The sequence below is a fragment of the Solanum lycopersicum genome, chromosome 1 (genome assembly GCF_036512215.1).
Source record: "Solanum lycopersicum chromosome 1, SLM_r2.1".
NCBI classification, from domain to species: domain Eukaryota; kingdom Viridiplantae; phylum Streptophyta; class Magnoliopsida; order Solanales; family Solanaceae; genus Solanum; species Solanum lycopersicum.
The window spans coordinates 91053231-91075458 of NC_090800.1; the positions used below are offsets into that span (position 1 = coordinate 91053231).

Sequence of the window (22228 nt, forward strand, 5' to 3'; positions counted from 1 at the left end):
GAGCCAATAGATGAATGGAGGGTAATTTTATACCATTTTCAATAGATAAAATGTATTTAGATCCTTTTCCAAAGTTAAAATGAACGGAAGAATATCTACATGTATTTTGTTTTTAAAATTTGATCCTATCTGAAACGTTCCAAAATAGGTAGATCGGTAAGACGTTTTTTCACTCCATAATTCGAACTTAATACCTTCAATCAAAGATTAAAAATAATAAAAAAATAAAAAGAATATTCAATCGTCTGTGGTATGTATTCATTATTAAGGTTTACGTACTTTAAGGAGTAGTTCAGGAATAGACATGTTGGTATTAAACAAGTAAAATATAGTACTGCTTCCACATTGTTCAGTATTAATTTTCACAAAGTTAAAGACGGTCCATAATTATTCAATAACAAAGTATCCAGAATCATAGACCACCTCTTTCATTTTACAGGTTACCACTTTTTACACTTAATAAACACTACTTGCAGCTCAGAACAGTTTGACAAAATTAGACGCCTTCTAGCAAGACCGCACTGACAATAAAAATGGCCACAGTAAGGCAGGCTTGCTACTTAAGTATGTGCACAATAGACAGCATAACACCTGTTCAATTTAAATCAACCATACTGGTAAAATTTGACTCTAACATCATACTAGATTGCGGAAGAAAGGATGTTTAATAAGCATCTTAAATGGCTTACATAAGATGGGCCAAGCATATAAATGAACACTTAACTGAAATAAATTTAATCTCTATGATACTGTCGGAAACAGATTTTCTAGTTTATCTTTAGAATGTGAAAAAACAAAGATTACAGTTATTATTTTCTGCATCCAAAACAGATTGTCAGAGATGCATCAACCCGCCAAGACTACCATAAACCTCAAGCAACTTTGTGCTGTTCCATTAATTGTGTTCAAGTACCTGTTAGATACAAATCATGTGGTATCTGTGTTAGTCAATGCAAGTTATAGAACTATTAAAGCAACTTTAATAGTGCCAGACTGCCAGGTTTCAAAGGCAACTAATGCAATTTAGGTCCACCATCAAAAACACGTGGAAACGTGCTGGTACTCTTTGACAAAGAAATCTAGTTGAATGAAGCACACTACATGGCACTCAAAACTATAAAGCGAGGTAACTATGCATCTGTAAATCTGGATCACAAGTATATTACATTATACTGCTGCACTCTGAGTGGATTTGAGTGATTCTAGTACTAAATTAAACTAAATTTCTACCAGGCAAATGACCAGAAGGAGAAAGCTGATTAGAGAAAAGATGATTGAATTTGGTCTGCAGTCCACGCAATGACAGGGAAAATGTGGACTGCAGGCTCAATAGATGATGATGTTTCAGAATTACAAAGAGGTCTGCTTGTTTAGGTTTTGTACGAAAGAGTTCCCACTTGTCTAAAAACAGGGAATGAAGAGAATTTCTTAAGTCCTAAAATTTTAATTTCGGTCCCACAAATTAATTCCTTCTCCAGTTCCACCAAATAGAGTTTTGTTACTTCTGTTTTTCTCTCGTCGAGTTATTAATTCTATAAATATTATGAAGTAAAATGAATTCCTGTGATCTTTGGCTTTCGCTTCTAAATTATAACTTGTTCTATTCAAGTTCATTTGAAGTAATGTGTCTTTGTATTACACTCAAAGTGAACCGATATCCAATCCCAAGTTTACAAGTTTTAGGGCCATCCTAAGCATCTGCATGCTTAATTTCAAGAAGAGAACTAAGATGCTAACTGATCTAAAAATATATTACATCTTTTGTCTTACCTTACAATCCCTCTTAAACCCAATAAGATAATTTCACAGGATGGGATTAGGTAGGCTAACAAAGCTTCATCTTCATGTAATCATGTCTATGTACACACTTTTCACCACAACAACATCAATTGGGAAGGAGAGACTTTTCACCATTTGTTGTAATTGTACATTGGTGCCTCCTGTTGTATACAAGTGTTTGGTAGCAATAAGCAAGAAACATCAGGAATTTCCAAATCTTACTATTTGGTGCTTTAAAGCTCATATAAGGTATCTATTAGAGATTATTAGTAAAATACAAGAATCTTGACCATCTGTTCTTTTTTCAAACCCCTATTGTGAACCATCTCACAACCTGCCAACCAATACCCCGGCATCTCCCTCACCTAAATGTTTAGTTACATTTTATTGGCTAAACATATGGCTGATTTTACTTGTTTGTCTGTAACAAATAAATAGCTAGACCATAGAGTTGCACCCGATCTTCCTATATTGTCTTATTGAATTTGAATCCACACATCCCCGTGTGGGCGCTAAAGAAACTTCTCAAAGATAGGAAATTTATTACGTGATAAAGATCATCTTCCAACTTGTCAATCTATAAGAGAGTAGTCCCCCCAGCAGTGAATTATTGTCCCTCTCAACATATCTGAGTGTTTTGAATCTTAATTCCCTTTAGACTGCTTCCATGATACTAATGTCTGTCAGATTGTTATGCCAATCGATTACCAATTAGATTAGCTCTTGATAAATCCACTACGCTATGCCACTGGTCCATGGAAAACATTTGCACTGAGGTCTCCCATTTACAGATCACCTCTTGAACAATACTACAGCAACATACAATTTGACTGAACTACTTACAGATCTATAGGTTGTAAAAAGAAGAAACTGTCTTAAACTATGAGGTAACTATCCAAAACTACAAAATGAATAGGTATATTCTGGAAAGAACTTCCAATTTACTCCGGTGTAGTAATACTAGAGCAGAAAGACAAAAATTGGCTAGAACCTATTAGTGCCTTAAACACCAATCATTACGCTAGGCTTAAATTGACGAAACAGCTTTGATCATACAGATTAAATTTTACCATGTAGAAAACAGGTATGAGAAGGTTTAGAATAAGAAAGAAGAGTAAAACAAAGAGAACTGCAAGACGAATAAACATATGAATAGTTCCCACAAATCAAATGACTGTCTATTTCATATAACACCACTCAAACTCTGAAGATCTGTGATTTTTCCCACTCAATGCGCATTTATATTCATCAAGAATGCAGGATTGCTAACTTAAGATGTATTATATTATCAATCAAATACCATAAAAAAGAAGGTGGAATATAAGAAACCTACAATGCTGCAAAATGTCCCACTGGAGGTTTGGAAGTGCTGCTGACATCACCCATCTTTTCCATTCCTCCCTATAAATCCCCAATTCCTTTTTATCAACCAACATCAACAAATAAAAACAATATTTAACTAGAACACCCCTCAAGTTCACCAATGAAAAAGCAAACAACATTCTCTCTATGCACAAAAAGCATGCTGAAAAGAGCAATTCCAGATGCAGAAGACAATCATGTAAACAAAGTCTAAAACTTCTTTCCGAACAAAATCATCTTATTCTTCTATCCTAAAACGGAACAAGACTCACAAAGAAACTACTAGCGATCCTGACAAGAACGTTGGAAGGTACCATGATACAGCTCGCAGCAAGCCCGCACATTAACTGTCAAGTGAGAAGTCAATCGAGTTCCAGCCACCACATTATGCAGAGGCAAAAATGACTGAGTACACCCCAAAGCTCCCAATGTCCTAACCAGATATAATAATAAAAAGTTGTGAGGAAACAAATATGAGAAATTCTTTTTTTGATTGGGAAAAGCAATACTCAATATTGATTCTTAAAAAAACGCCTCAATCATAAACTAGCTGCACTGGTCATCAGTGTGAATCTCCCACATCCATTCTGCTATATTTCAGCTATCTAATTCTAGTTTAACTTCACATTTAATAACAACAGTTGATATGCCTCAATCACAAACTAGCTGCAGGGGATCAGTACGGATCTTCCACATCCAGTATACTATATTTCGGCCATATAATTCTAGTTTAGTTTCATCGTTCAATAACAGTAATTAACAAGCCTCAATCACAAACTAGCTGTAGTGGATCAGTACGAATCTTCCACGCTCATTATACTGTAATTCACCCATCTAATTTTAGTTTTTATCTCACAATTCAATGACAAGAATTAATACGCCTCAATCACAAACTAGCTAGCTGCAGTGGATAAGTACAAATATTCCACGTTCATTCCACTGTAATTCGCCCATCTAATTTTAGTTTTATCTCACCATTCAATAACAACAGTCAATACGCTTCAATCCCAAACTAGTTGGAGTCTGCTAGTTAAATTTTATACATTTAGTCCTCTCTATTGATATACATTCCGTTCCAATACGCAATCAGTTTGAAAAAGAAGTTAGATAGAAGACCTGGGACTGGTGAATGAGAAGCGGCGCGTGTTGGAACGAGTGCCGGAGATCGGAGGAGTGCGAACGCGGTTAACGGTCGGAGATGAACGGGAAGTGGAAGCTCTAGCGACGGAAGTGAGTGATCTGGTGACGGAACCACGCCAAGCCATAGCTGCTGAATTCTGTTGATTTCTTCCAAACACAGCAAATTGTTGGGTTTAGATTAGGGTTTAGGGTTATGTTATGGTGCTGCGCTTGACCACGAAAATGAACGTGTAGTCGCCCAAATGAAACCAGGGAGTACTATTAATTATTTAATTTGCATAACTAGTCCCCGTTTCTCCACATGGTGAATATTTGTTTTCCAAACTTGAGTCATGTTTGGTACTTCTTACGTTTGGATTTAAAATCTACATCTTTAATTCTCTGTCTTAGTGTATTTTTTGGTACGCCAAACGTCTCACTTCGAAACTTGTCTCAAAAGCACCTTTGAAAACATTTGATACAATAATTCTATAAAAACATGAATTCAATTTTTGTTTTATTAGAGTTCAAAAATATATCAATATCACGTGGTGATAGTGAAAATTAATCCGCTTTAGTTGAAGCTTTAGGAAAAATCACAAAATGTACGAATGTCATGTTGTAATGATCAAAATCAAACAACTATGGCTCAAGTTTTAATTCATGTATTTAAGAGAAAATGTTTGAAGTTGTAAACATAACTCGTAACACGAGTAAAACTTACCGCAACGAATATTTACATCAATTCAATATATGTATACCATGTGTTTAAATTTATAATTTATTTACCTTAATCTTAATTAATTAACATGTATTTACTGCATTAAATCACATAATAATGGAAATTGCATTAATGAGGTGTAAACACTCGAAAGTATTTGGCTAAAATCATCCATCAACTATGACCTAAATCAAAAGTACATACTTGTAATATGAAAGTGAAAAAAAAATTTACTTATTTAAAAAGTTGCAAGATTTATACTTCTGTCTATTTTTTTTTAAGAAACTCAAGTTATCCACAAAAAACGTGTCAAGTCGAATGAATATATTTACACACGATTAAGCTAGTCAAGTAGGTTGTTTTTTTTTTTAGAAATTGAGGATTTAAATATTCAGACAAAATATGTTCAAATGCTAAATATTATTTATAAAAAATTTGTTCAAATACAACTCCATTTTCAAAAATATCAAATAAAATAATTATTATTCAGTTTTCACAACAAAATGCCTACATAATTTCACTAAATTATCACTATTTTTATACACTGTATTAATGTAAATTGCATTGTCTATATAGTATATACATACTATATATTTTTTTTTATTAAAGAGAATCTCTAAATAGTTTCAGATAATATTTTTAAAATGATTTTTTTTTGCACAATCTTTTAAACCATTAGATCGTACTATATAAATATTTTAAAATGTTACAAGTTAATTTACTTGATTATGCAAAAAAGAACTAATAACACACAAAATTTATATTATTAGAATAAAATATTTTTTTTATTCATATTCTTATTCTTTTTATGTAACATTGATCTTCTCAATGTAGCTAAGACATGAGCAAATTAAAAAAAATATTTTTTTTTATTTGTTCAATTAGTTTCTCAACAAAATAGGCTGAAAGATGATTTTTGTTTTTTTTGTGGATAGTATAAAGATTTTTTTGCTCACTTTAAATAATAGAAGGATGTACATCAGATTTGAGTCATAGTTGAAAGATAATTTTAGCCAAAAACTTAAACACCCGATGCGGCTAAACTTTTTCTCTCCTAACACTATAAAAAGAAAAGACAATATATATATATATATATATAGAAAAAGAAAAAATTAAACTTCTAATTTGTTTTATACCAATTTTTTTATGAAGAGAATTTAATATTTTTTTAAAATTAAAATAAATAGGCAATAGCCGTCCATGAAAATAATAATAAATAAATATATATATTTATTATATAATAAAATGATATAATTATTTAACAAACAATTGTAATTATTTTTAATTGACTTGTCAAATAGGTAACTTGTCCAATTTTTTACGGTTAGATTAACAATTTTTATCAAATTGACGTTCTCAATCCATATTCTTTCTCCTTGCCCTAATGTCCACCCAAAATGACCTTCATAATAATATTGAATTTTTGTGGACATATTTGGTTGAATTGACTCTCATACTATGACTATTAATTGGACAAGCGTTATTTTTAATAAACACATACCCCAAAAATAAAAAAAATAGAAGTTGCACACCCTTCATCAAAATAGAATAGCTTTAACTTTCACAAACATACATAATATACACAAGCTTATACAACATATTAGTATTACAAGAAATAGAGAGTTTTAAGTCACTTACATATATTATTACTACTCCCAAAAATATACATAATGTACACAAGCTTAAACGATATATTAGTATTACATGAAGTAGTAGGTACTTATATATTACTATTCCTAAAATATTTTCCCAGGAATCAAAGGCAAATCTACCTCATCACACCATTCCACGAGCCTAGTCTCATAATATGAACTTTTGACATTATTTGGCCAATAACTTAACCATACTTGACCCCCTACTCTCCATTTCAACACACTTCCTTCCATTTCTTTGCTCAATCTCCATCCTACTTCTTCACCACATTCATCCCCAGCAAATACCAAACCACCCTTCTTACTAAATGCCCTATTCCCTCCAAAATATCTTCCTCTAAAATTGTTCATAAGTTGATTATTCTTATCATCTCCATTAACCGGCTTCCACGTGGCGATTTCACACCCTGACACGTGGTCGTATAATATTGATTCGTATACAGCTGCGTTCCCTTCCGCTTCTAGGTCCCACCTCCAATTTTTCATCTTTGATTTTGTTGCCATTTTTGCCCTTGTCTTCACTTGTGATTGTTTTGAGTTTCCGAAATTGCCCTTTAAGACTTTTTGCATTTCGAATTCGCGTTCGACGTTGTTAGTGGACCGGCCCAAACTTAACCCGCCAACATAATTAGCACCAATTTCTGGCCCAACCCAAACTCGAATCCTAGATGGAAAATGCTTCTCTAGCAAATAAGAATCTTCTTCATCCTCATTTTTGTTAAAGCCCAATCTTGCTACACAAAGACGTATGTTATCCAAACGGGCCCTCACTTGGATAAACCCATCATAGAATCCAACTGTATATTCGAACTGTATCACAGCCTCAAGCTGTTGATGGGCCAGTGTATATTTAAGTGCAATCTCTTTCGATTTAATTACAGGAAATTGAAATTTGTCAATATTCATGCGCGTGGGTTTCATTGCCTTCACAGGCGCGTATCCTTTTAATATCCATAACCCGTGAGCCTCCGTGGCATATGAAAATCCTAAATAATGAGATGCTAACGGCGTTAACGACTTTAATCCCACGCCGCCAACTTCTCTTAAAATCAACCATTTTGCTAACATGTACCCAAACGTGCGCATGAAACAAAGCTCCACGTCAGTCCCTACTGTTATGAAGAAAGTTCGCAGGACAGGCGCGTGCTTGCACGAGAAGGCTTCAAGGTTCGGAGCTAGCAGCGAGTGGAAGTATAGAGACCCCACCGCCGGAGGCGCGTCGAAGGTAAACATCCAGAAAAGTCGCGTGAGGAAGATGAGATCGAAGAAGCTTGAGAATGATTCTGGTGAGTGGGAATCTAGGATCCATGAAACCGGGTCGGGTTGAAGCTTCTGGAAGTGGGAACGTGAGCAAGCGCTATCATGCGCAGTTGGTGCACGTGAAATGATTTCTTGAAGAAGTTGTAGAACAAGTGGCAAGAATGGCTTGTCCGGAGAAAGAGGACACGTGTCAGAAACCCAGATGGTCACCTCTTCTTGAGAGGTGTCATGAAAACCCAACAAACATATAGAGAAAACCAATGAAGAATTTGTCTCTGTGTTATTAGGGTTAAGTTTTTTCTCAGCTTTGAATCGAATTGATTGATTGGAATTGGTTATGGAAGTAGCAAGATTGTAAATGAGAAAGGAATCATCATTCTCAATACTCCATTTTTCTGTGTCAACAAGTTCACATATCCATGACCAAACATCCATAATTTGTGTTTGATTTTGTTATGTCTTAATTTTTTTTATTTTTTGAAGTATAAGATTATAGTGTGGGAGCTAAGTGAAAGTATTTATAAAGTGAATGAGTGAATAGAGAGTGGCCAACATGGAGGTAATTTTGTCCGAAAGAAATAGTGGCTATAATGTATTGCATTAAATGTTCCATATATGTTTAAAAGATTTTTTATGGTAAATATTTTTCTATTTTGATTTGTATTTGGAGAGAAGTGAATTATTGAGGAAACATACAAATATTGTTTTTTCTTAGGGTACTATTAGTTAATTGGGATAGAGACTTATGTGGTGTAAATAGGAGGGACGTCGAAGTCATGCATGCAAATATGCCAAATTTCTATGAGCAGTTAGTGAGTGTGTGGAGAGTTAGCAACCTTTCATGTTTCAATGACAAAATGGAGACATGGGTTTCGACGAGGGCAACACAAATTTACTAACTACATCTTTTTAATATTGTACAAGACGATAATGATATATAAGTCAATATCATGAATTGGGGAGTTCATCGTGAGGCAGAAGAGTATTTATCTAAATTTTTTTCATAAAAAAAATTACACGGTATATAATATTACTTTTTAAAAAAAATTATGTACATTTATTGATTAGCTAGCACTACATTAAAAATAATCTTTAATAAAAGTAATCAATGATACCAATTTAATTGCTGTTAGAGGTGATTAACACAAAGTTTCATCATTATTTTTCTTAATATGTATATATATTTGTTGTTGCTAAAAACTGTTTTTGTAATAGTGATTTTCAACCCTCTAAATACAAAAATATAAATTATTTTAGTCATTTAGGAATATCAATAAGCTCAAATTTCACTCATTATATATTTTTTTTCAAACACTTTATATGAAAATTTAGAATCTGCCGCCTATCACAAATATACATGCAACTGGCTTTAACGGCATACAATATTCCACGCTCAATTCCTAAAAACGAAATTGAGACCCTGCTGATGGACTCTCGTGAATTAGACTTGTTAGTATTTAATTTCTAGGTATCAATGTCATTAATAAACGGTAGATTTTCACGGCTTTATTTTTTAAAACGATCTCTTTTCTATTTTAATTAGTAAGAAAACGTGTCTTTCATTTTAATTAATAAGAAAATAAGAACTTTAAAAAATTAAAACGAAATAGAGCCATATCCTAATAGTAGGCGTAGCTAACCAAATTAGAGTGAGCTAGATGACAAGGGTGGGCATGGTATGGTATAATATGGAAAGACTATATTATAGCAAATTTTGAATATCATGATTTTGACATTATGGTATTTGATATGGTATCATATTTTAATTTTTTTAGTATTTTATATGATATTTGGTATTTTGATATAATATATCAAAGTATAAAATATTATATTGAAGTATATATATATATATATATATTAATAAAAAATAAATATGCAACCCAGTATTAGCATAACAAATATTTAAAAATTAAAATTATGACTATCTATTGTGATTAAAGTGTATTTTGAATTATAATTGATTAACAAAAGGAGGTGTTTGTAATACTTTATTTTGCATATATATTACTACATGTATAATGTGTTTTTTTTAATGGGGAAAAGGACAATATATCATTTTGAACTATCATAAATAGTATAAAAATATCCTTCATCATACTTTTGAATATTGGTGTTCCCGCTATCCAAAATTTAGTGCATATATGTCTTCGCTCTAACGGAAGACTAAATAGGGACATATAACACAATTTTATCCGTCTATTCGATATTTAATGAATATCGAATCGGTGGATAAGATTGTACTTGTATGTCCGTTAGTATAGAGGGTATAAATGCTTTAGTTTTTTTATGACAGGGGCCAATGTCTCAAAAGTAAGATGGAGAATATTTGCATACCATTTACGATAGTTTAAATATATATTTATCTTTTTTCCTTTTTTTAATTGTCAAAGTCGTAATAATCTATCACACAAATATATATTAGTCAAAATTAAATAAATTATAATTTAATCATACCGTAAAAAACAAAAATCAAATTTTAATATTCAAATTAATTTGACATAATAACATTATGATATTTTAAAAATTGAATACCATGATATCAAAAATTTCCAATAGCATACCTTGCCCACCGAAAAATACATTAGGCTCAGTACCCTGTGGGGTTTTTGGCTCTCGTTCATGAGACTCTGCACAGATAGTATAAGTTGTCACTGCTTAAATATCGTCAATATTAAAATATTATAACTATAATAATCTAATGACTAATGCTACGCATTCATACGAACGAAAAATTCCAGTTTCACAACATATGTCTGTCGGGACAAAATTTTAATATAAATATTATTCTATTTTTACCTATTTTGGTAAATTCTTAGGAGTTCAACTAGATTGATAGATTTTACTTTATTCTCACAAATTATTTGGTTAAATAAATATTCATAAGTTTTACCATTTTTATTTTAATGTAGCATTACGTCAATGGTTCAACAATAATCCGGCACCAATTCTGGACCCGACCCACAAGGCTTCACACGAATCAGGACTCGGAAAAGTATATTTCTGCGGATTAGATCGTTTGCAGAACAGGGGAAGACGATCGGTGCTAAATGATTCTTCAAGAAATGCAGAAAGCTATAGGTGCTTACAGGGAAGTGCTAAGGCTGGTGAGGCGACTACCGAAGGACTCGAGGCCTTACTACGCAAAATACGCCCGAGAAAACTTCGTCAACTACAGAGAAATCGACTCAAATGATCCAAATGCTCTCCAAGAACTCCTTCAACGAACTTACAATCATTCCCTCTGGGTCCTCAAAAAGGTATCTATAGAGGAACTTGTGTTCTAGTTATTGTACAATTCAGTAGAACTTTTTGAATTGAATTGAGTAATTGCGATTTATTGTTGTTTTTCAGTATTCAGTAGACCAATCTGCGGCGGATCGCTTGAAAAATATTTGCGCTGACTGATGGTTCGTCTTGTCTACCAACTGTTTGTTATTAGTTCACAAAGAGATTTGTTCGTTTGTTGCTCTTTATTTTTCTTGCTTCTACTTTGAATTGGGATATTCTGCAATAGACACTTGGTATACAGTTTCTGATACTTCATAATTTTGGGTGTCTGTTATTAGGATGCCAGAAATTCACTATCGGATACCAGAAAGTAAATTACGGAGGTTGAACAACATTCTAATATAAAGACCTAAGCTTTTCCTTTTAGATTGTAACTTTTGAGAAAAGTTATGTTCTGCTAATAAATGTTCAATACACAATTCATGAATCATGAAAAATTAGGTAAGTTGCCTTTTTTATTTTAGAAAGCTCTAAGTCCAAGATCCAACTATGATATAAATGAGGTCAAGTCAAACTTTCAGATGTGATGGACAAGTACTTTGACAGGAAATGGGTGGACAAATGCTTGAAGACTCATTTCTTCTTTTGCACATATATGAAACCCAACACGATTACTGTTTTACCAAACTTTTTGAAGCCAATCGTCTTTCTTAATAGCGAGATGCATTGCGATGATAGTTTGGTTGGTATGATCTCCAGTTTCTATGAGGTGTCAGTGTCTCTTAAGAGTCTTGCAGTATATTTGCTTAGATGATGGGGACCTACACTGTTGTATCAATATGGTGATGTACCCATGTTGAAGAGACTTCAGTTGTATAGTCAGTTTTAGTCCTGAAGAGTTACTGATCCTGAAAAGGTAGCTTAGTAAGACTTTAAGAGGTTAAGCAATTAAAATGTGAAGACAACTCTTGGCATAATAATCACCTTACATTATTGTGTCTCTAAGTATTGTTAGGGCGTTGCTGAATGCTTTGTGTTTTGAGATAGTTCTCACATATGGTTTGCACATGAATCTTGCTAGGGGAGTGTTACCATCTGGTTCCAATTTAAGAATAATTGGTTTTTGCATGAAGTGTGCATACACTAAAGAACATAAGAGCAGCCATGTTCTTTGCTCTGCCCAGGTTTCTCTTTGGCCTTTTGTGGGTCATATTTTTGTATCTAACAACAAAGTTGAAGCTTCCTTCAGTATGGAGAGAAGTTCTATGTTGGACAATGAAATGACAAAATTATTTTGCTTTAATTAGGGCTTAAGTGTGTGAATTCTAGTTTTATTTGAAATCTTTTGTAATATAACTTCAAACTGCTGATTTTCCACATATCTATCATTCCTAGATCCGATTGTGTTTAGCTTTACAGAGATGTAAAGTGCCAGATCAATATCACATTAAGTTCTACTTTGTTAGAGCTATTCAGCAGCTGGTAGAATTAACTTCGTAGATTGTAGTTTCTTCTGTATGATATATCAAACAAAGCACCCTAATTTTCTTCAGGTTCATGAATCAGTGACAGTTGAAATGTTTACTATATTAGGCACATTCCATTACAGGCCAATGTGATCTTATAGGAAGTGTCCTCATTTCTTTCTTTTCTCACTTCTTAATAGATAGATGCTTATTTTGAAAACCAAACAAGAGTTTAAGTTGTTCTGGTCCTGTTCCTACAGAAATTTAGCAGTGTTTCCCTTGAATAAGTCGGGGATGATAGCAGAAAACTGAGGAAGGAACAAACTTTATTTGCTAGTTCTTCGTAAGTCACTTGTCAACTGTGCTGATCAAAATAGTGCATAGAGCTTACAATGAAAGTTCACTTGTCAAGATGCAAATATGCATTGGTTTATTAGGCTCAATCCATGTTTTTGTCAATCCTAGGCACCTTGATTTCTACTTTATAGGTGATGCCATTTGTATTCTACTCATTAGTTATTGTCCTGTGTAGAATTTAGATCTATGAGACTTAGATTAGTTTCAACCCTCCCCCTCCCCCTTCCTCTCATCTTGTACATGAACAACATTCTCTTACATCCCCTCCCTCCTCTCTCTCTCTCTCTCTCTGTCTCTCTTCAGGAAGAACAGGTGGCTTTATTTCCGTTACTTCGATGTAATTTATTTTATTAACGGAAAAGGGCCTAAAATACCCTCGAAGTATTGAAAATGGTACACAATCACCCCTCATCCACCTATTGGCCCCCAAATACCCTTCCCATCCACCTTTGGGTCCAAATTTACCCCTTCATTAACAGACCAAAATTAAAAATAATTAAATAATAATGTTTAATGACATGGCACTCAACCATTGGTTGTAATATAATTATTTAAAATAATTTTAAACCCACCCATTACCCACCAATTTTAACTAAACCCACCCATTACCCACCCATTTTAACTAAACCCACCCATTACCCACCCATTTTAACATATAATACTCACTCTGAATTTTAGCTCATATCATTTTTAGAATACAATAACATAGATGACCAATATGAATAATATACTAGTTTGGTCATGTGGTTTGAGACGAATTGTGTTCATATCTGAGAAAGAAGATTAAACATTACGGTTCGTGGGCTACATGTAGCCACCAAGAGTTGAGCTTTAGGCAAGGTGAGTCCAGTTCCTTAAGTCATATCAACCAATTCATCGCCAATCCGTTGCCAATCAAAGCACTAAATAATACATCCCAATTACAATGCAATCATCCGAACAACCAATCCTTCTCTAGGACAACTCCTCCTTCCAGAACCAAAAGGCATCATTTTGTACCCATCTCTAACACCTTCTAGTCCTTCAAATCTTTCTGGTTTAGACTTTCTTGGTTCATCCCAAAGCTTAGGATCGTTGTGTATAGCCCACAAATTCACAAGCAACATTGTACCTATAGGTACACGGTAGCCTCCCACAGTGGTTTCCTCAGACGACTCGTGGGGCACTAACAATGGGTGGGTAATGGGTGGGTTTAGTTTAAATGGGTGGGTTTAGTTTAAATGGGTGGGTTTAAAATTATTAAAAATATTTAAATTACAACCAATGGTTGAGTGCCACATTGTTAAGATCCTTGATCTTCACCATGTGAGAACCTTCAAGATGAGAGAAGAAAAGAGAAGAGAAGAGAGGAGAGGAAATATAATGTTTTGTGTATTTCTAACTTGTATTCAACAACCTGTACATACTGTATTTATACACTTCATTAACAACATTTAACAAACTCTAACTACCTTTCTAACAATATAACTAACAAGATACAACTAACTAACTAATGGAAAATATCTCTTTATTTAACATCCTCCCTCAAACTGATGCTTTGAATACATCCTTCAAGCACAGTTTGGTCATTAAGTGTTCATGTTGTTGCCTGCCAAGACTTTTCGTTAATAGATCTGCCTGCTGTTCCTTAGTAGAAACATAATGAGTTTTGATAACACCTTGTATAATCTTGTCTCTCACAAAATGACAATCAATGTCAATGTGCTTAGTTCTTTCATGAAAAATGGAATTTGCTGCAATCTGAATAGCAGCTTTGCTATCACAATAGAGACAGATTGGAACCTCAATATTGATTCCCATCTCTTTGTACAAACCAATCAACCAAGTTACTTCAGCTACAACAGAAGCCATGCTTCTAAACTCTGCTTCAGCAGAGCTTCTAGCTACTGTTTCTTGCTTCTTTGACTTCCAAGACACTATAGCATTGCCAAACTTCACTAAGTATCCTGTGACAGACCTTCTAGTCTGTAAACAACCACCCCAGTCAGAATCACAATATGCTGCAAATTTTGGCATTAGAAGGCCAAGACCTGGAGCATTTTTTATATATTTCACTACTCTTAAGGCAGCATTCATGTGAGATTGTTTGGGATTGTGCATGAATTCACTTAGCACTTGCACTACATATGCAATGTCAATTCTAGTCATAGTAAGATATAATAACTTTCCTACTAGTCTTTGATATTGAGTAGGATCAACAAGTAATATATCTTCACTTGTAGAACCTGCTTCCTTAATTATAAAATCATCATAGTCAACTGATGTAAGTTTCAAATTTGTCTCCAAAGGTGTGTTAACTGGTTTAGTGCCACTCAATCCCAACTCACTAATTAGTTCCAATGCATACTTCCTTTGGCTCATCACTATTCCCTTTTGTGATCTCACAAATTCAATTCCAAGAAAGAACTTCAATTCTCCAAGATCTTTCATTTTGAACGTTAGCTTCAAGTCATTCCTTGTTTGTAGAATCAGATCTGTACTGCTTCCTGTTACCAGCAAATCATCCACATAAACCAACACAACTACCAACTCTCCTTGAACTGTCTTGGTGAATAAGGAATAGTCAAAATGACTTTGTGAGAAGCCAAGTTGTATCAATGCATCAGTGAGTTTCTTGTTCCATTGCCTAGGTGCCTGTTTGAGTCCATAAAGAGACTTATGTAATTTGTAGACAACATGTTTCCCCTCCTGGCTAGCAAAACCAGAGGGAACCTCCAAATACACTTCCTCCACTAAATCCCCTTGAAGAAATACATTATGAACATCCATCTGAAAAATAGGCCAAATGTTTAGCTGCTGCCACAGCCACAACTGACCTGACAGTGACCATCTTAGCAACTGGAGAGAAGGTCTCAGTGTAATCTAACCCCTCTTGTTGGCTATAACCTTTAGCTACAAGTCGAGCCTTGTACCTTTCCACAGCCCCAGAAGATGTGTACTTAACTTTGAACACCCATTTACACCCAATAGGTTTTTTTCCAGCTGGTAGTTCAACTAAACTCCAAGTGTGATTATCTTGTAATGCTTGAATTTCAGATTGCATAGCAGCCACCCAATTTGGATCTTTAATAGCCTCAGCATAAGAAGTAGGTTCTTTGATGATAGAATAAGATGCCAAAGCAGCTCTACACACAGGTGATAAGTGATCATAACTAACCACATCAGATACTGGATAACAACAATTTGCACTGCCTTTGCTTGTGGAGACATAGTCATGCATCCGAGGCTTAGTAGTCCTGGAAGATTTTCTAGTAACAGGAACTGTTGAAGATTGTAGTGTTGAAGTTTCAGAAACAGAAGCATCACTCAATGAAGAACTATCCATAGAAGGAACAGAAGAGGAAGGAGCAGGAGCAGAAATATTGAATGATGGAGCATTATACTCTATATAGGATGACTGCAGTTCATCTTCCTTCAAGGAAAACAAATGAAAAAGAGAAGTGGAAGTTGTCTTGAAAGGAAAAACGTCTTCCTGAAACAAGACATCCCTACTTGTCAAAAATACCTTGGACTCCAAATCAAACATAGTATAACCCTTTTTTGACACTGAGTAACCAAGAAATGCTGCAGGAATAGCTCTTGGAGAAAACTTGTCCACCTTTCTTACCTGAGTTACATACCCCAAACAGCCAAATACTTTCATGTGAGCTAGAGAAGGTGAGTGTCCATGAAGTCTCTCAAAAGGAGATTTACCTTGAATAATTGCAGAAGGCAGTCTATTAATAATGTATACAGCAGTGATCACACAATAACCCCAAAATTTCACTGGTACACCAGCCTGAAATCTAATAGCTCTTGCTACTAAAATGTGTCTATGTTTCCTCTCTACCACTCCATTTTGTTGTGGAGTATAAGAGCAAGAACTTTGATGTACAGTCCCAAAAGACTTTAGCAATCCATTCATTTGTGAGTTAAAGAACTCACACCCATTATCAGTCCTAAGACACTTCACCACAGAAGAATAAACAGTCTGAACCATAAGCAAAAATTCCTTAATCACAACAACAACATCAGCTTTAGAAGGTAGTAGAAACAACCAAGTATATCGAGAATAGTCATCAACAAGTGTAAGAAAGTATTTTTTTCCATTATGAGTAGGAACTCTGTAAGGACCCCAAACATCACCATGAACCAACTGAAAACAACACTCAGAAGTAGTAGTGCTTAATGGAAAAGACAGTCTAGTTTGTTTTGCTAAAGGACACACACTACAACTCTTGATACATTTGTCCCAATGTGTAGAATTATGACCAAACAGCTTGCTTATAGTGACAGAAGAGGTGTGACCCAACCTTTTGTGCCAAAGATTCATACTCATGCTATCAGAATCTGTAGAAGACATTCTAAGTGATGAAGAACAGGCATTAGTAGCTGCAGCAACATTTGCTGTAAATGCTTTCTTATGACCTGATTGAAACACATACAAGCCATTTTCTTCCTTACCAATCCCCTTCACCTTGCCACTTAAGAGATCCTGGAGAATACAAAAAATCAGGATAGAATAATACAGCACACTGAAGCTCCTTTGTCAGTTGAGAAACAGACAACAAATTGTATTTGAACTCAGGAATATGCATGACCTTGGTTATCTCTTGACCAGGAAAGAGACAGGATGATCCTGTATGAGTTATATTAACTACATTACCAGTAGGCAAATGAACTTTGCCTAGACCACTCTTGTTTACTATTGTAGTGTGAGATAACAGCTTAACAGAACTCACCATATGACTAGAAGCACCAGAATCCACTATCCACTTAACATCATCTGAAATGGTAGTAGTATGAGAGATCATACCTGCTGTCAAGGCTACATAATCAGCTTCAGATTTTTCTGAATCAAGCATGGTCAAGATCTGTTTGTATTGTTGTTCAGTAAATTGAGGAATAACACCAAATGTATCAGTAGAACCTTTAGACATGGGAGAAGATCCTGCAAAATTGGCAGATTGACCCCCAAAAATGATTTCCAATATCACTAGGATTAGGATTGCCCTTACTAGTTTCATTTTCTTTGATATATGATCCTGTTTTCTTCTTGAATTTATAATCTGGAGGATATCCAATTAACTTGTAACACACTGCTTTTGTGTGACCTGTGAGATGACAATGATCACAGTAGAGATCATTCCTTCTGCTTCTGCCCTTGTAAGAGGAATTATTCCCCTGATAGTTAGTGTGTACACTTGAGTTGCTTTTACCACTAAACAAAGCTGTCCCCTCAGCAATTTCAGAGCTGTAAGAAGAAGAAGAAGAACCCAGAGATCTTCTACTTTCCTCAGAAATGATCATGGCATATGCCTTATTAATCGATGTAGTAGGAAGCATCATCATGATATGATTTATAGACTGTGAGTAAGACTCATTTAAACCCATCAGAAATTGAAGAAGACGTTGATACTCAAAGTGTTCCACATATTTCCTAGACTCAGCACAATTACATCCAGGACATGGCATCAATGCATCAAATTCTGCCCATAGTTCTCTTAGTTTTGAGAAATAGGTTGAAACAGAAGAAATTCCTTGGTTAAGAGTAGAAATTTGTGAATAAAGAAAGAAGACTCGAGATCCATTAACCTTGTCGAATCGTTCTTGTAAATCAGTCCACACCTTATATGCACTTGTAGCATATACAATTCCACTAAGTAATTCAGTACAAACAGAATTCATAATCCATGAAAGGACTATAGCATTACATTTCTCCCACAAATCATGAAGAGAAGCATCAAATTTCTCCTTAGGATATCGACCATCCACAAATCCTAACTTGCTTTTACCTAACAGACTAATTCGCATTGAACTGCTCCATAATGCATAATTCTCAGGGCCTGTTAGTTTAATCGAAATTAGGGAACTACCTGGTGTATCATTGGGCTGAAGAAACAAAGGATGGTGTTGATCGATTGTTACCAAAGTGGGTACAACTTCAGCTCCAATTTCCAGATCTGCAGGTGAACTAGCATTCACCATTGTTGAGAGGTCGAACAGGAGAAGAACAGAACAGTAAAAAAAAAATGAAACGTGAGCCAGAAACTGGGAAGATCAAAGGAATATGAGATCGATTACTCAAGCTTTGATACCATGTTAAGATCCTTGATCTTCACCATGTGAGAACCTTCAAGATGAGAGAAGAAAAGAGAAGAGAAGAGAAGAGAGGAGAGGAAATATAATGTTTTGTGTATTTCTAACTTGTATTCAACAACCTGTACATACTGTATTTATACACTTCATTAACAACATTTAACAAACTCTAACTACCTTTCTAACAATATAACTAACAAGATACAACTAACTAACTAATGGAAAATATCTCTTTATTTAACACACATCATTAAAAATTATTATTTAATTATTTTTAATTTTGGTCTTTTAATGAAGGGGTAAATTTGGACCCAAAGGTGGATGTGAAGGGTATTTGGGGGCCAATAGGTGGATGGAGGGTAATTGTGTACCATTTTCAATACTTCGAGGGTATTTTAGGCCCTTTTCCGTTTTATTAAAGATGGTATGTTCGAAAATGAAGAAATATAGAGGAGGTGTGAATGGCATGGGAAATGGAAAACACTTGCAGCCTACTTCTTAGTTCCCTGATTAGAAAAGTGTGATTTTACATCTCTATCATTGTTGTTTCTTCTTTCTTTTCAATGTAATGTCGGTTGAGCAGTCATTTCTACAAGTCAGATGAAGAGGTTTTGGGTGATTTGTAGAAGTGAAGTTTGTGCCTGTATTAGTTAGTTCCTGCTCTAGCACCTTGCTTCCATGGTCAACTGTAGGCAACTTGGAGGTGGTAAGTGGTGACAATGGGTGAGAAATTTACAACTCTATCAAGGTTTGAGTTGAGTGTATTTAATCGCGCCTGCTTTTAATTGTGATTTCTTGATCGCATAATGTAGTGATCTGTTCCAAAAATCAAATAGCTGCGACAGGAATGACCAAAGTAAGGTAAAAAAGTAATGATATCTTTTTGGATCCTTAATTAGCTGCCTTTAGTTGTATTCGAATCTATTGCAGCCTTTAGAGCATGAGTATCGATCAAATATATATGTATATATATTTTTAGTACTATAATCTTGCTCATTTACATGCACTAAACACTAGGTCAAGTGTTTGGGTTTTGGGCCAGCAGAGGGTAGAAGTTTAATCGAACTTAGAGATTGACCAATTTTGCATCGTCCAAAGAAGCTAAAATGTCTGGCTCTGGTTTCCTCGTGTAGTTGGTACATAGCCCTATGCGCTATGTGTTATGGCAGCAATCTGCGTAATTCTAACGTTTTCTCACTATCTATTTTAGGGGCGGTAAATAAGTAAAATTTATGGTTATCCCTGTTAGCGGTTTGAACCAATCCATTTTAAATTGATGAGTTATTCCTTTATTTAAATGTGGGTCAAATATGGACTAACCATATTATCCATCATAAAATATAGGGAAAATATATAAATATCTCCTGAATTTGTCTGCTAAACTTACTTTAGTATTTCAGCTTTACAAATAATTATTTATCTCCTGATCTCATTCTACCCAAAAAGTTGATGTGGCAAATAAAAAGCGAGTGAAAATGTAAAAAATCAAAAAAAAAATACTTCTTTTTTCTTTCCAAACAATAAGGTTTCATCCTTCTCACACTCCACAACCGCTCTACCTTTATCCACCAACAACCCCACCTTTTCGTTTTTCGAAGCACCCACCCGTATTCTTCTTTCTCCTATTTCGAATCCCGCCGTCAACCATATTTGCTTTGCCCCTTTCTTCTTCTTCAACGAGCTTCCCTCCCTGCCACCTTCTTTCTTTTTCTTCGAGACACTCCCATCTATTTTTTTATTTCAAATTATTCTTACTTGTTCTTAGAAGTAATGAGTAAGACAAAATAAAAACCAACAACTTGTTGTTGCTTCATGATTTTACATATGGAAGATTTGTTGATTATGATGAACTTGAATTTTTTTTAATAAAAAATTTATTATTTTTTCATCTCAAATTAGTTATTTAATTTGTGGTATTATTTATTTATTTTAATAATGTGTTTTAAAAATTGAATGTTTTCTACTATTGCATATGTTGAGAGTTTGATTTTATTTTTATAATATTGAATTAGTTCTCAATATTTTTTCTATTTTTACCTTTCTAAAATTGTATACATAAAAATAAATAAAAAAGAATAAAAAAACTCAATTTTTTAATTTTTAATGTGCCACTACGTGGCAATGAAATGACGCATGTGTAATATATGTGTGTCACTGTGAGACTGATATTGTAGTATTATAATTGAAAAAAATTCAATTCAAAGATATTGAGGGGATAAATTAAACGATTGTATAATTTAAATGCTAAAATAATTTTGCTACCGAGATTAAGAAGATTTTTATGTACTTTCTCTAAAATATAAACAATTTATGGATCGTTGTTCACAAGTTGCACTTTCTTTAAAATATACGGTATAATTCATCCCTTTTTCGCACTTGTTAAACATTGTTTTAGATTTGACTGGACTTCTATAATCTTGTCCACGTGCAAAAATCACCGTTCTGAACGTAATTAAAGTATTGTTTATTTACTTAAAAATCTTAATTACTAGATTGTAGACTCAATTGAATAATGTTCTTTCCATTCTTGGGGTCCGAGTATCAAACAGTAAAGAGTATGTTATATTAATATTCACTTAGAGAGAAAAAAAAAAACTAGGTGATACCTAAATCATATTATTAGTAATATGATAATTTACTATCTATCAACTTTTTGTTCTAATTTTTAATCTTCATACCTTTCTATCTTAGTAGATTGTTTGATCATAATTTTAAATTCTACTTATATTGTAAGTATTTTTTGGAAAAATAATATTATTTTTTTTTATTATAAAAAATGACAAAGTAAAAAAATAATTAAAAAATTAATATTAAACAAGTAAAACGGAACTGAGTGAATAGTGGTAAGGACTGTTGATGATCAAATAAAAACCAGCAAAAGTTTTGTTTTGTTGCATTCCCAAAACAAAAACTTTGGGAGTGTGGACGAGAAAAGGTTAGCACGGTTTCTCGGGTGAATTGTTTGACTGAGACAATACAGTACAGTAGCGACGATACTACCGAAGCCAAAGTCCCCATTCATTTCTGCAACGCCCGTAACGCTTCCACTCGATTTTACACGACAGACACGTCCTTGTTCAAAACTCATTATTCTTATTACGTGGAACTCCCTCTTTATTTCACTTTTTATTTGATTATGCTCAAAAAAAAAATTCATCTTAAAATTATATATTTCCTTCGTTTAAATTTACTTGAAAAAATTATTT

General features: G+C 34.0%; 3 protein-coding genes across 7 annotated transcripts; 1 reads left to right on the forward strand and 2 right to left on the reverse strand.

The window, feature by feature from the left end:
* Positions 1-623: 623 nt before the first annotated feature.
* LOC101248148 (uncharacterized) lies at positions 624-4565 on the reverse strand. 5 transcript variants are annotated; one of them, XR_739205.4, is made up of 4 exons: positions 4258-4565; positions 3414-3574; positions 3113-3180; positions 624-913 (listed from the first exon to the last, which is right to left on the reverse strand). XR_739205.4 is itself a non-coding variant. In NM_001321716.1 (4 exons), the coding sequence occupies exons 1-3, from the start codon at positions 4404-4406 to the stop codon at positions 3158-3160; spliced, it is 291 nt and encodes a 96-aa protein (NP_001308645.1). In that variant the 5' UTR covers positions 4407-4492; the 3' UTR covers positions 624-913; positions 3113-3157. The 5 variants fall into 5 exon arrangements, 4 of the variants coding, with proteins under 4 accessions (NP_001308645.1, NP_001308644.1, NP_001308648.1 ...); NM_001321716.1 differs by having other exon boundaries at positions 3456-3574; positions 4258-4492; NM_001321715.1 differs by lacking the exon at positions 3113-3180 and having other exon boundaries at positions 3456-3574; positions 4258-4492.
* A 2039-nt stretch (positions 4566-6604) lies between these two features.
* Positions 6605-8789, reverse strand: LOC101248432 (uncharacterized). The gene has a single exon (XM_004230678.5). The coding sequence runs from the start codon at positions 8326-8328 to the stop codon at positions 6718-6720; it is 1611 nt and encodes a 536-aa protein (XP_004230726.1). The 5' UTR covers positions 8329-8789; the 3' UTR covers positions 6605-6717.
* Positions 8790-10794: 2005 nt separating this feature from the next.
* LOC101248724 (LYR motif-containing protein At3g19508) lies at positions 10795-11547 on the forward strand. Its single transcript, XM_004230679.5, has 2 exons — positions 10795-11150; positions 11245-11547. The coding sequence occupies exons 1-2, from the start codon at positions 10941-10943 to the stop codon at positions 11296-11298; spliced, it is 264 nt and encodes an 87-aa protein (XP_004230727.1). The 5' UTR covers positions 10795-10940; the 3' UTR covers positions 11299-11547.
* Positions 11548-22228: the final 10681 nt, after the last annotated feature.